This window comes from Sinocyclocheilus grahami, unplaced genomic scaffold (genome assembly GCF_001515645.1).
Source record: "Sinocyclocheilus grahami isolate Dianchi unplaced genomic scaffold, SAMN03320097.WGS_v1.1 scaffold300.1, whole genome shotgun sequence".
In the NCBI taxonomy this organism is placed as follows: Eukaryota; Metazoa; Chordata; class Actinopteri; order Cypriniformes; family Cyprinidae; genus Sinocyclocheilus; species Sinocyclocheilus grahami.
The window spans coordinates 970,843-984,276 of NW_015505479.1; the positions used below are offsets into that span (position 1 = coordinate 970,843).

The 13,434-nt window shown below is 33.5% G+C and overlaps 1 protein-coding gene across 1 annotated transcript in view; it reads left to right on the plus strand.

The window, feature by feature from the left end:
• Window positions 1-9,942: 9,942 nt before the first annotated feature.
• The window catches only part of LOC107601142 (structural maintenance of chromosomes flexible hinge domain-containing protein 1-like), an 18,173-nt gene continuing 14,681 nt past the window's right edge, over window positions 9,943-13,434 (plus strand). Inside the window, exon 1 of the mRNA XM_016293197.1 lies at window positions 9,943-10,328. Coding sequence (XP_016148683.1) covers window positions 10,137-10,328 — 192 coding nt within the window. The 5' untranslated portion in view covers window positions 9,943-10,136. The remainder of the gene's footprint in view (window positions 10,329-13,434) is intronic.

Consider the following 13,434-nt stretch of genomic DNA (forward strand, 5'->3'; position numbering starts at 1 on the left):
TAAACCAGCAAAGGACCAGCATAAACCAGCAAAGAACCAGCTTAAACCAGCATCCCAGTGTCAAAACATACCTAACCAGCATATGCTGTTTTTTTCAACAGGGTGGTCTGACATACACTCTACCACCAATCAACAAAGAGGGACATGGTATAACGGTTAACTAGTTCCCTTGTATCTTTCTTTTTTTGGACCTTTTATAAATATTTACAAAATAGCCCACAATCTGAAACTGAGTTCGCATTTGACTATTTCTGTCAATCAGAGCATCCAAAATCTACTGCGGGTAGGAACTACATTTTACTTTTGCATTACATTTACATTAATTCATTTAGCAGACGCTTTTATCCAAAGTGACTTACAATTGAGAATTCATCATAAAGAGGCAAATAAACACAGAAAGTGCTCTTGATACAAAGTTTCAGACATTGTTAAGATTAGTACTAGACAGGGAGGGATTATATTAGGATGCAGTCAAATGTTGACTATAAGTTTTCAGCTGTTGCTTGAAAATTGTCAGGGATTCAGCATTCCTTGTGTGACTGGGAAGATCACTGCACCACCCGGGAACAGTGAAAGAAAATGTTCTGGAAAGTGATTTTGTGACTCTCTGTGATGGTACCATGAGGCGTCGGGGATTTGGGTTTGAGTCCCATCTGGGTTGTGTTTGAAGCACTACACGAATTCAATGGTAATTTGTTTAATTTACTTTAGTTAATCTACTCTGCGATTGTTAACATTTATGTTCTATAGGATGAGTATGAGTGCATTGAATTCAGATATACTACATCAGTGATGTTTTTTTTTTTTAAATGGGTTTTTGGCTAAAACCCTGGAATAAGGTCTGTGTTTAACACAAGCTCACGATATTTTTGTGTTTTATTCTACAACATAAAATATATCCACAAGTGTCTAAATGGAACTACAGGGACATTAAACGGCAATGCATCGAACAGATAAACTCATCTACTCACTAGTCACTTTAATAGCCTCATTGTGTTTATAATGGCGCTATTGCAAACTATTTTAACTCAAACATTCAGGGAAAATGTTTTTAAATAAAGACTGAGTAAGCTTAATGGTGGTGACCGCGGTGTAGTTCGTTTATAGACTACGTTTAGCTTTTAAGCGGATTGAATTTATGCTTCAAAATTGTGTTTATGTGTGAAGACTATCATGATGAATAAAACATTTAAGAATCGTAAACTTTTGTTAGTCACAGAGCTTATCCAAAAGCCAATGGGAAAATCCTATTAGTGTAAAATCTCTCATTCTCTCAGATAACGTTAGTGTCGTCCAGTCATCTATAGTGTGCTGATGTCTTTCCTGCTAGTCTTGTAGGAAGAACTGGAACTTATTCATAATTTACTCGTGGTTTGGCACTAAAACGAAGACACTTCCGCTTTTACAGGATCCTCGAGGTGTTACTGTGGCGATGGTCTGCGTGGAGGTGCTGCATGAGGAAGAGCAATAAACATAGAAGTGACATGTAGTTCAACTTTAAAGATCCCTGTCCTTTTTTATTCATGCACTGAGCAGCACTTGAATGCAAGAACAAGTCCTATTTGATTTGATAAAGCTGCAGTCAGAGGACGCTTCTTTGCATTAGATTGAGTTGTGAAAAACAAGTGCACTTAATTGTATTGAATGTGCACTTGTAGTGCACTTCAAATCTTAAAAAATAAACTTGTAATAAAATGAACTTGCAGATAATATAATATAACGAGGAACAGGTAAGTGTACTTAAAAAGACACTTTTATGACACACTTTTATGTAACACACTTTTAAAAAGTGCAATTAAGAAACAATGTCAAATAAACTTATCTACCTTTCGATGTTTAGAGAATGATAGACTTTAAAGTACATTTTAAATCATTATTTTGATCATACAATAATACATTCATTTGATTAAACTTTAAGGTTACATACAAACATTTAAAGTAAATATATTTTAAAAGTACTGTTGCATCATCATTAGAACTTACATTATGTGTATGTATGTATGAATGCTTAAATGCTTGTCAGAACGTTCAGCAGTATATACACCAAATAAAGATGTTCTTAAGTCCTTACTTAAGATTGCATTTCATATAGTTTTAAAATACATCTTCATTTAAATGCACTTAACTTAATTGGGTGCAATGAATTATTAAACATTATATTCAATTTACACTTTTGTATATTCTTTAAAAGCAATATTATTCCAGTAATAAATATTTTTTTTTAAAAAGGTCAACACAACTCCAATTTTCATGCTTCAAAAAAGTGCAAAGGACAACGTAAAAGTAATCCGTACGAATCGAGCGATTTCATCCATGTCCTCTGAAAAGATACAATCACTTTGTATGATGAACAGATCTCGGTATAGTTTACACAATGCCAGTTTTACCCTTTTAACATTCAATACATTGGCTTTGAAATGATGAGTATTGTTTGATTTGTTTGTGTGCTGTGTACTTGAGCATGCTCTTCCTCTTTTCATTAAAACAAGTAAGAAACATTAAACATTGAAACTGAGTGATAAGAACACATCCTGGCATATATTTCTGCGTGTACACAGATCTCCAGATGAAATATTTACTGCTTTCCTCACTCTGAGGAACAACGCTTCCCGGTAAACACACATAACCACACGACAGTTTGCTGTGTTTTGTTACTGAATTATTGAATTGGAGTTTGAATGTAACATCAAAGCAGATTCCTCTTCTCTGTGCATGCCTGAGATTTTATTTGAAATTCATGTTTTGAGAGGTTTATATGGTTTTGCAACACTTTCAGACCTTTCGCATTTTAATCTGGACTCAAACATAGCAGTCCAGAAAAGATAGATACTGGTTGAAATTGTGAGAAAAAAAGTTTGAATTGTGAGATATAAACTCAAGACTTGTGAGGAAATAAATCAGAACTGTGAGACTAAAAGACCTTTTTTACATTTTTATTTTATTGCAAGACTTTTTTCTCTCTCGCAAACATGAGTTTATTCAGACTTTATTTTCTCAGAATTACACGTTTATACAGTATCTAGAAATAATGAGTTTATATCCCACAATTCTGAGATGAAAAATTCAAATTTTGAGACATAAACTCAAAATTGCGAAAAAATTAAATAAAATAAAGAATTGTTAGATAAAAAGTTGCGTTTTTAACATTTTTTCATTCTTTGGGAAAAAACTTCACAGTCACAGTTCTCACAATTCTGATTTTTTTTCTTCTAACACTTCTTAGTTAATAATGTATCTTGCAATTCTGAGAAGAAAAGTCCAAATTGTGAGATAAAAAGACAACTACATTTTTTTTTAAAATTATTATGGCAAGATAAAAAAATATATATAATAAAAAAAAATATATATATATATATATATTTGTTGTGCAGACAAGAAGTTCAGCAGTCCATAAAAACAATTCCATAGAAACATCAACATACTATAAAACACTATAAACAGTATTTCAATCAGAAAAATATAAAACACCAAGAAAGTCATGTACCTTCACACACATACTCCCACCCCTAAAACAAAAGTGCCAACGCTAGCAAAGAATGTCATCTGTTACTATTTTTATTTAATAATTCTATCGCTGCAGGTATGAAAGTATTCCTATATCTATTCCTATATCAACGGTGAGGATTTATTTCACAATTCAGACTTTGTTTCTCAGTTTATCAAGAAATTATGAATTTATATCTTGCAATTTCTTAGAAGAAAAGTCCAAATTGGGAGATGATAACAAATAATTGTGAGGCAAACGTCTGTATTGTGTGACATAAATTCAGAATTGCAAGAAAAATGTCAGAATTGTGAGATTTCATTCTGTGGTGAAAATAAGCTTCCTCTTGAAGTGCTTATTGAAAGTGCTTTGCTTCACAGTGACTGAGGCTTTCTGAGAGGAGATGTATTCCTGACCTCCACAGGGGCCCGTCAGACAGCGTTTGAAGCGTCGGATCCTGTCAGCAGAAAGAGCTCCACGGGGTCGGAGGTCAACACGAGTGACAAGCATGTCTCGCTGAGAGGCATTCTGGGACATTTGCCCTTCTGCAGAGTGAGAAAGAGCCCCAGTCGCCTCTGTGGGCAGATACACACATCTCAGTCACAACACCAATGAAGGTCTCCTTGTCATCTTTATTCCTCCCAAAACTGCACACATATAGACAGAGATGTACATGTTTATGTAAAAATCCTATTTCCAGCATTTCTTCAAGCGTCTTGGAGACGTTGCTGCAGTTCTTCTGGATTGAGTCTGTCTCAGTTTGTTCTGTTTCTTCATGTAATCCCAGACAGACTGATGATGATCAGATCAGATCTCTGTGTGGAGCACTGGCTGCTGTCAGACAAAAATCTCACTGGATTATTACAATTAATGACAAAATTAATGTTTGGAAATGTAAACTGATATTTCCTACTGACACACTACAGCAACATATAGAAATAACTGACTTAAACCCATTTTTAGTTGGTGAAAATACTTGTGGCCTTAGACTTTTGCACAGTATATATATGATTTAATACTGCCCTGAATAAACTATTTACAACAGTTATTTAGATATAGTCCACAATAAAAAATAAAAAACGGAATTTGCAAAAATATCAGTTTCAACAGTGTTAATAATCAAGCCTTTTTTGTAAACTTTTGAACTGGTTCATTTGTGTAAATTCAGTTTATTTATTTAGTTATTTGATGTAAATTGCATGATTTTTACTTTAAAATTACTTAAAATTATAGTAAAAGTATGGACATACTATGGATATACTACAGTATGCTGAGTGAAAATTGTATTCAAATTGAAAGTATTAAGCCAAAAAACACACTTGAGTATAAAAAAGACATTCTTATTTAAGCATTTCCAATCATTTTCTCTTGTGAATGAATTTCATATATATATCATTGCAATTAATTGGATCGCAAACCTCACAACAGTTTGGAAAATTGCAACTTTAAGAAATATATAAGGGAAAGATGTCATGCAACAGTTCATGCATTTAGACTGATTACAAATAAAGTTGATCACATGTAGTCTTGACAGTTCAAAAACAGCTTACATTGTGCTTATTGGAGTAATATGTTTTACTAAAGTGAATAGTTATCACTTTACGAATCTTTTTGATATTTGATATTGTGTTCCAAGATTTAAATTGTATTCTTTTATTCTCATTGAGCTACCTTACAACTTTCGTAATTCGCCATGTCTGTGTGAACTTACAGCCCACACTAAAACAGAAAAATGTCTGATTGTTTTCATGAAAGAGGGCTGCAGAATACACAAAGAGCCTGTTCTCATTAACAAGGGTTATTTCAGGTGGAAATGTCACGCCGTGGATCTCAGTCATGCATCAGAGATTTTATTTTCTTCTCCTGTCAATCATGCTGACAGCTTTTTTATTGTTTTTATTTTTTCAATAACATTTACAATTCCATGTCTATCTGTCTCAACGTCAATTGACAGAATGTCAAGCCCCACAGAAACACAAATATTTATCAGAAATTCAAATGAACAAAGATCCTCTTATTGTGTGACATGAATTTTGTATTGTAACAGAGCATTTCTTTTTCTTTTTTGCATTATATTTGTAGCTAGAAACATTTATTTATTAGCTATGACATTTATTCAGACAAGTTCTCTATAGTGAAAAAGGAAAAGTGTAGTAAAATAAAACAATCTTTTTAATAGTATGCAGTATGCATAGTATGAATCATACCATTTTCAGTATGTACAGAGTACATGAAAGATCTACTAAAAAACATTCAGAATGGTCAGTATTTAGTTTCAAAAAGTTAGAAGCACTCATGGTTTCAGACCATGAATGCAGTTGTTAATTAATGGTGGTGAGGTAGAAGGAAATTTAAGGCATGCTGCTGAATAATCAGACCCATGGAAAGCATATAAATTAAAAAGAGAAGAGGACCGAGAACCGAGCCTTGTGGAACACCTCAAAGGGAAACAGTTTATGATGGCTGTTTTTTAATACAAACAAACATGCTGCCTATCCCTAAGATAGAATTTGCCTAAAATATGCTCATATATGTGTGGACTACCATATATCACTGAGCAATACACTTAACCTTCCAGTGAACACAAATTTTGATTAACTTTTTTCTTGAGTCATTATTTTATCTGATTTTTCTGACCATTTTTTTATGTATGCAATGCAAAATGACCACTGTTTGCCACACGGAATTAAACATGAAGGCTCGATTTAAGTCATGTGACAATTTAGTCATACTGTTGTACCATAATGTTCACCATGTCAACAAAAAAAAAATTTAAAGTTGTTTTTATTAACACTGCATAATAATAATAATTATGATTATTATTATAATAAAAATAAATAATATTAAATAAATGCAATTTTTAAAAATGTAATTAAAATCTTATTTGATCCTATAATTAGTTACCAAATTATTATGATGAAATTGTACACAATACTTTAAGTTTTGCTGATGTAAGAAATGAATAAAGGATAAAACCAGCCAATATTGCCACCTTGCATGATACATATGGGCATCTAACTCTCCTGAATTAAGATCACGCTGCTTTCACGTTCGTTTCTGCAAATAAAAACAAACAGTGAAGAATCATGCAGCAACCTCCAGAGAAGTTTTTGTAAATAATCGAGCACAGAATATCATCTAAAATTACAATAACAAATGTGAAATAAATACGTGTTTTGTTCTGCCTTTTCTATGTTTTGCACCGCTTATCAAGATATCTGTGTTGTGTTGAATCTGAACGTGAGGTTTCAGTGCATTAGAATATTCCCTCTTGAAGCAGCATTTGAAGTATTTTGGCTTTTTAAGCCCATCATTGTAAGAAACACAGTGCTGCAGACCCTCATGTGAGAGCAGGAGTCCAGCACACACAACAGACATTTACAGAAGAATCATATAAAGTTATTCTGACTGTTTGATCTCATCCAAAGACTATAGATACACTTATCCTTGAAAGGAACTTTCATCTCATCTCATGTGTGCTGCTGCTTCTTCTAGTAACGTTTGACTGCCGGTTTGCAAGCCAGCTTTCGGTGCATTACCGCCACCGAATGGACTAGTGTGGAGAATAACCGTGAGATATGATTATATACAATAAAATCTTTGTATATTTTTATATATTATACATATATAAATTACATATATTTTAAATTAATACATTCAAATGATGTATTATTATTATTACCATTATCAAATCTTTTAATAATTTATTTTATCTAAAATAATAATTTATTTAGTCATATAATAAAATAATATTACAAATTAATTGTATTTTTATTATTATTAATTTGAGATATTTTTATATAATTATATTTAATACATGTTTATTTTGTGTGTGCGCGTGTGCGTGCGTGTGTACAGGATTAAAACACTAGTATTTTCACCAGCTAAAAATGGTTTAAAGTCAGTTATTTCTATATTTTGCTGTAGTGTGTCAGTAGGAAATATCGGATTACATTTCCAAACATTCATTTTGCCGTTAATTGTAATTATCCAGTGAGATTTTTGTCTAACAGCAGCCAGTGCACAACATAGAGATCTTTTGTTTTTTTTGTTTTTTTTTTTGTACTATTTATACGCATTTTCATGAGACCGGGCTCCACACTCCCTCAAGGTTGAAGCGCTTTTTAAGTCAACTCAGGGAACCTTTTCAAAACATAGTGATAACACATACTTTCTCACAGTCACAGTGGTGCTGGTCAGATGAAGAATGACCACAGACAATGCAAGATTTCATTTCTGGTGAGACCGGATTGGCGTAGTCAGACTTGGCTCTCTCACACTGTATGATGGGGAGATATAAAAAAGGCACAAAACTTGTAAGATCAGATATATTTGATATTTTGAACAGAAACACTAAATATTCCTCAGAGCAGGGGCGGATTTAGTGATTTGGGGGCCCCAGGCAAAATACAGGAATGGGACCCTATACAATTTCACACATCTACAACCTTGAGGTTAATTTCACTGTTGCTCGCTGCTGCACGAGCGTGTCCCACAGTTGTGTCCAATCTTTTAGATTTTTCATGTAGATGTTATAAATAAAGGATTTCTTTAGTGCTGTAAATCCCTTGTTCACATTTAAACAGGTTATAATAGTATTAGAGGAGGTTGGACACTAGGTGGTGCGTTGGGGTGATTTTCACTATGCACTTGTCTACACAACACAAGGCTGTCTTAAATTGCACATTTAAATTAAACTGAAGGAAATGATACATTTACATGCTTAAGGATTATTTCAACCAAACATGAAGTGTGTCTGTGGAAAGTGACGGTGCATGGTCCTTCTTGGGTCTTTCACAAAAAAATGTGTGTAAAAATTTTTAAATAGGCCCTATATAATATGCATTGTTGCTTAGTATTAAAATTATAGTTTCAGATGCATGATATTTGTATGGTCCTATGAAGGTCCTAGCCTAAGTTTTATTTTCCCCCAAAAATTATTTTCTGGATTCAGTTTTTTTTTTTTCGTTTTAATTTTTGTGGATGATTATATTAAATTTGAACAAAAAACATGTCTAATTAATTAAAATAATGAAACTTGTTTAATTTAACAGCAATTTAGGCCTATTAAAAGTTTAACAAAAATTACTTTCTTAGGGCCCAAATTCTGTGCTTTCCTTTTTAATTTTTCTGTATTCCATTTGAATGCTTGAATCAAAAACATATCTAATTAATTGAACTCTTAAAAACAACTTAATTTATTAATTTGTATACAATAATAGGGCCTTATGAAATTTAAATTTTATTGACTTATTTTTTAGAAATTCTGTGTATTTGACTTTTTCTGGTAATCAAATGAAGGCAAAAGCATGAATCTATCTTTTATTCCAATGAAAATTAAACAAACCCTTTCATTTTTGTACATTCAAAATGCTACACAAGTTTACTGTGTAACGAGTAATGTCACAGAATTCGTCAAATATTGAATCAAATGCAATTCAGTGCACTTCAATCAAAATATATGGACTAGTGTATGTGAATATTAAACTTGCACTAAAACGTGATTTATACCATCCAAGTAGCCTATGTAATATTAATTCAGCAACTCGTTTTCTTTAGTGATACAAGCTCGGAAACATTCATAACCTGTTGAAGATTGTATAGGCCTATCGTGTGTCGACTCGGTGCCATGATGGATATTGAAATGCTTAATGTTATTAACTTAATTGTATATAATTATATATTCCATAAAATAATGGTATATTGGTTTATATATAATAAAATACAATTATTATTACACAATTTTGATCGTTTTAATCTAAAATAATTAATGATTTATATATATAATAAAAATAACGTTACAAATAAATTATTTTTATTATTATACATTTTTATATATTTCTTATATAATTATATATAATACATTTTGTATATTAAATAAATATATAAGAATTTATATATAATAAAATTATACATATTTCTTCTTCTATAATTACATATATATATATATATTTTTTTTAATTAATATTATTAAAACTACTACTATTACAACAAATTATGTATAATACAATCATATATATATATATATATTTAAAAATATTTTTTATATGTCTTTATTATCATAATTATGATTATTTTTATATATTTCTGATATAATTATATATAATACATTTTTACATTTTGTATATTAAATAAATATATACGAATTTATATATAATCAAATTATACTTATCTCTTCTATAATTACATATATAAATCTTTTATTTATTAATATTATTAAAACTACTACTATTACTACAAATTATGTATAATACAATCATATATATATATTTAATTTTTATATGTATTTATTATCATTATTAATAATCATTCGATTTTTTTATTTAATTAATTAATTAATTTTTTAATGTAATTACGTTTTAACGGTTCACACTCCATCCCAGTAGGGGGCGGAGTTTGTTCTGTAAGATTGAGTGCCAACCGTCACCAACCGTCACAGAAGAACTAATGTTGCTGCAGAAAGACGCAGTTTGGGTCGATAATCCTGGCGCGAAATCTTTAAATTTACACACTTCATAAATTCAACACGTTACACTTGAATATTAGACTGAATATTAGACCGCTGGACAACAGACAACACATCTGAATCGGAAGATAAACATGTCAGAGGCGAAGCGGTGAGCTCGCTATTGTCTTGTTTTGTTTTGTTATCATGTGTCAGAGGTCGCCGGTGATGTGTGACGAAACGAAGATGAGCGAGACCGGAGCGGAGAGGAACCGGGACGTGAAGCCGCGGAGGTCGGTGTGTGTGTACGACTGCAGACCGGAGAGCAGCGCCGCGCCGCCGCGGGCCGTCGACATCTCGGAGGCGGACTACAGCGGCTTCCTGCGGGCTCTGAGACAGGTAACCCCGCCCCGGTTCTCCAGCCGCTGCTGCTGTTAGGTTTAAACATATCATTTTCAGTTGTAAATGTTATGAGGGATTAATAACAGTATGCGTTTAACACAATTACCCCCATTCAATTTAATCTATGACACTTATTGTCTTCTCACTGCGTCTTAACAGTGTGTCCATATGGATACAATGTTTTGACAAAGACCTTGTTTTATCAAAAGAGTGCACTTAATAATATCTCATATTAAAAAGCAAGGTTGTTTCTCAGTGACACGTGCATGTTTCATAAGGGTTCAAAGTTGTGTCCCCACTTTGTGTCAACACCGTCAGCCACTAAATATTGCAGGAACTTAATTTGCTGTACAGCTGCTTTGCAATGGTTTGCATCGTGAAAAGCGCTGTACAAATAAACTTGAATTGAATTGGGAAAAAAAATGCATTAAAATGAATATCAGGGGCAGCTGTCGCTCTAACGCAGTGGTTCCCAACCCTGGTCCTTGAGGCACCCCGACACTGCACGTTTTGCGTGTCTCCTTAATACACCAATTTCAGGTCTTAAAGCAGGGGTGCCCAAACTCAGTCCTAGAGGGCGGGTGTCCTGCAGAGATTAGCTCCAACCCCAATCAAACACACCTGAAGCAGCTAATCAAGCTCTTACTAGTCATACTAGAAACTTCCAGGCAGGTGTGTCGAGGCAAGCTGGAGCTAAACTCTGCAGGACACCGGCCCTCCAGGACTGAGGACGTGTCAGAAACCGCTCCCTGTTCCCTCATTCGCTATTCCCTACATTAGGCACTAATTCAGTTCACTAGAAGATAATTCAGATAATAATTTATGTGTGTGTATATACAGTGGGTACGGAAAGTATTCAGACCCCCTTAAATTTTTCACTCTTTGTTATATTGCAGCCATTTGCTAAAATCATTTAAGTTAATTTTTTTCCTCATTAATGTACACACAGCACCCCATATTGACAGAAAAACACAGAATTGTTGACATTTTTGCAGATGTATTAAAAAAGAAAAACTGAAATATCACATGGTCCTAAATATTCAGACCCTTTGCTTTTGTAAGTCGCTTTGGATAAAAGCGTCTGCTAAATAACTAAATACAATAAATAGAAGGAGTGAATGTAAACGAGTAGTGAATTCGGACACTGAGTGCACCGGAAGGAATGCCGCTTTTGCGTAGTTTGTGCTTGCGGTTTATTAATCATTCGAAACTAGCAGCTCCAGTAGTAAGTTTAAAGGATTTATCGTGAACTCTGTCATGGAAATTATGTATAAACCCCAATCAAACAATTTAATAATCAATTTACAATTAATTTATACCTGTGTTGTACATGTTATGCTGTATGCCATGGATGAGCGCTTCGTAAAAATGAACGGATTGATTATTCGGCTGCGGGCGCCGTCTTCTGGCGAGATGCGGGAATTCATTCGGCGCGTGACTCTCACGGTGCATTATGGGAATTCTCTAGCCGTTGAGCGTGCACCAGTTGTACACTCGTTTTTGCAATGAGTGCACTCGAGAACGTCCACTATGGTTACACCACTAAAAATGGCTGTTCCCTCAAATAGTGCCCTATTTAAGGGTATAGGGGGCGATTTCGGACACAGCCTGAGTCTGGTGACCCCTGTATTAAAGTCTCTACTAATGAGCTGATGACCTGAATCAGGTGTGTTTGATTAAGGAGACATGCAATGCAGTGTTGGGGTGCCTCAAGGACCAGGGTTGGGAACCACCCTTGCCACGTTCACCTCTGCAGAGTACATCAGTGTCAGACAGGCTCTGGTCAGTTTTATGGTTTTAGAACATTTTAAATCCTAATGTTAATATTTCCTGTCTCAACCATGATACGTCAACCCCATCTTCCAATTTCCGAGGAAATTATTTGAAATATTTAGATCATTTTATTCTCCTGAAGCAGGTTCTCTTAGCATCTAGCGTCAACAGAAATGGCTACTACATGAACTCCATTTGTTTTGTGAAAGAAATGCCAAATTTGTCAACACCATCAGATTTCACCACCATAAGAGTTTGTGTCCCAATGATATATCAAAACACTTAAATGTGACTCTTGATAAAAGCTTTATAAACCATAACATACTCCCTGTTTGTTGTGTTTCTTTTAATACAGTAATTGAACGATTCAATGTATTTGATAGTTAAAATGACTACAAATTCAGGTTTTCGTCACCTCCGTCAGTTGAATATTTTGATAATATTTCATTATGGTATTTTATATTTGTTGTGGAAGTGTTGGTCACATGTGAAAGTGTAATCTGTCTGCTTACATGAGAATGTGTTTTGAAATGTTAAAGACGTCTTGATTGCTGTTAAAGATAAAGTTGAAATTATATTATTACACCGTCCAAGGTAAAAAGCACATTTTGATAAAAAAAGAGAAAAGCTGGGAGGTTGTATCAAAGCATAGCTTAGTACATATAAGACGCATAAATATAGTTTAATTTGTCTGAGAACAAGGTTTTATTTTTTTCAATTTTGAACCCTGTTTTGTCCCATTTCTCCAGAATCAGTGCAGGGTAAAATAACATCTCCGAGACGGGTGCATAGATGCAAACTCCTCACCTTTCAGTGACAACTCACTTTTTTAAGATCAAAATAGGTCACCTATGAGATTTGCTTAGATCCAGTGAGAAAGTGTTTTTATGAGGGGGTCTTGCAAGGGTAAATAAAGTTGTTTATAGTATTTTCTTTACTTTTTACTTCAAAAACTATGTCAAAAAGGGTAGTATTTTATGTATTTGAGGTCTGAGATGTGGGAACGGTGAAGCCTACATAGCACTTCATCTTTTATAGCATGGGATTTTGACCAAAATATGTGACCCTGGACCACAAAACCTGTCGTCATAAGAGCTGAATAAATAAGCTTTCCATTGACGTAAGGTTTGTTAGGATAGGACAATATTTGGCTGAGATACAACTATTTGAAAATCTGGAATCTGAGGGTGCAAAAAAATCTAAATATTGAGAAAATCATCTTTAAAGTTGTTCAAATGAAGTTCTTAGCAATGCATATTACTAATCAAAAACTAAGTTTTGATATATTTACGGTAGGAAATTTACTAAATATCTTCATGGAACATGATCT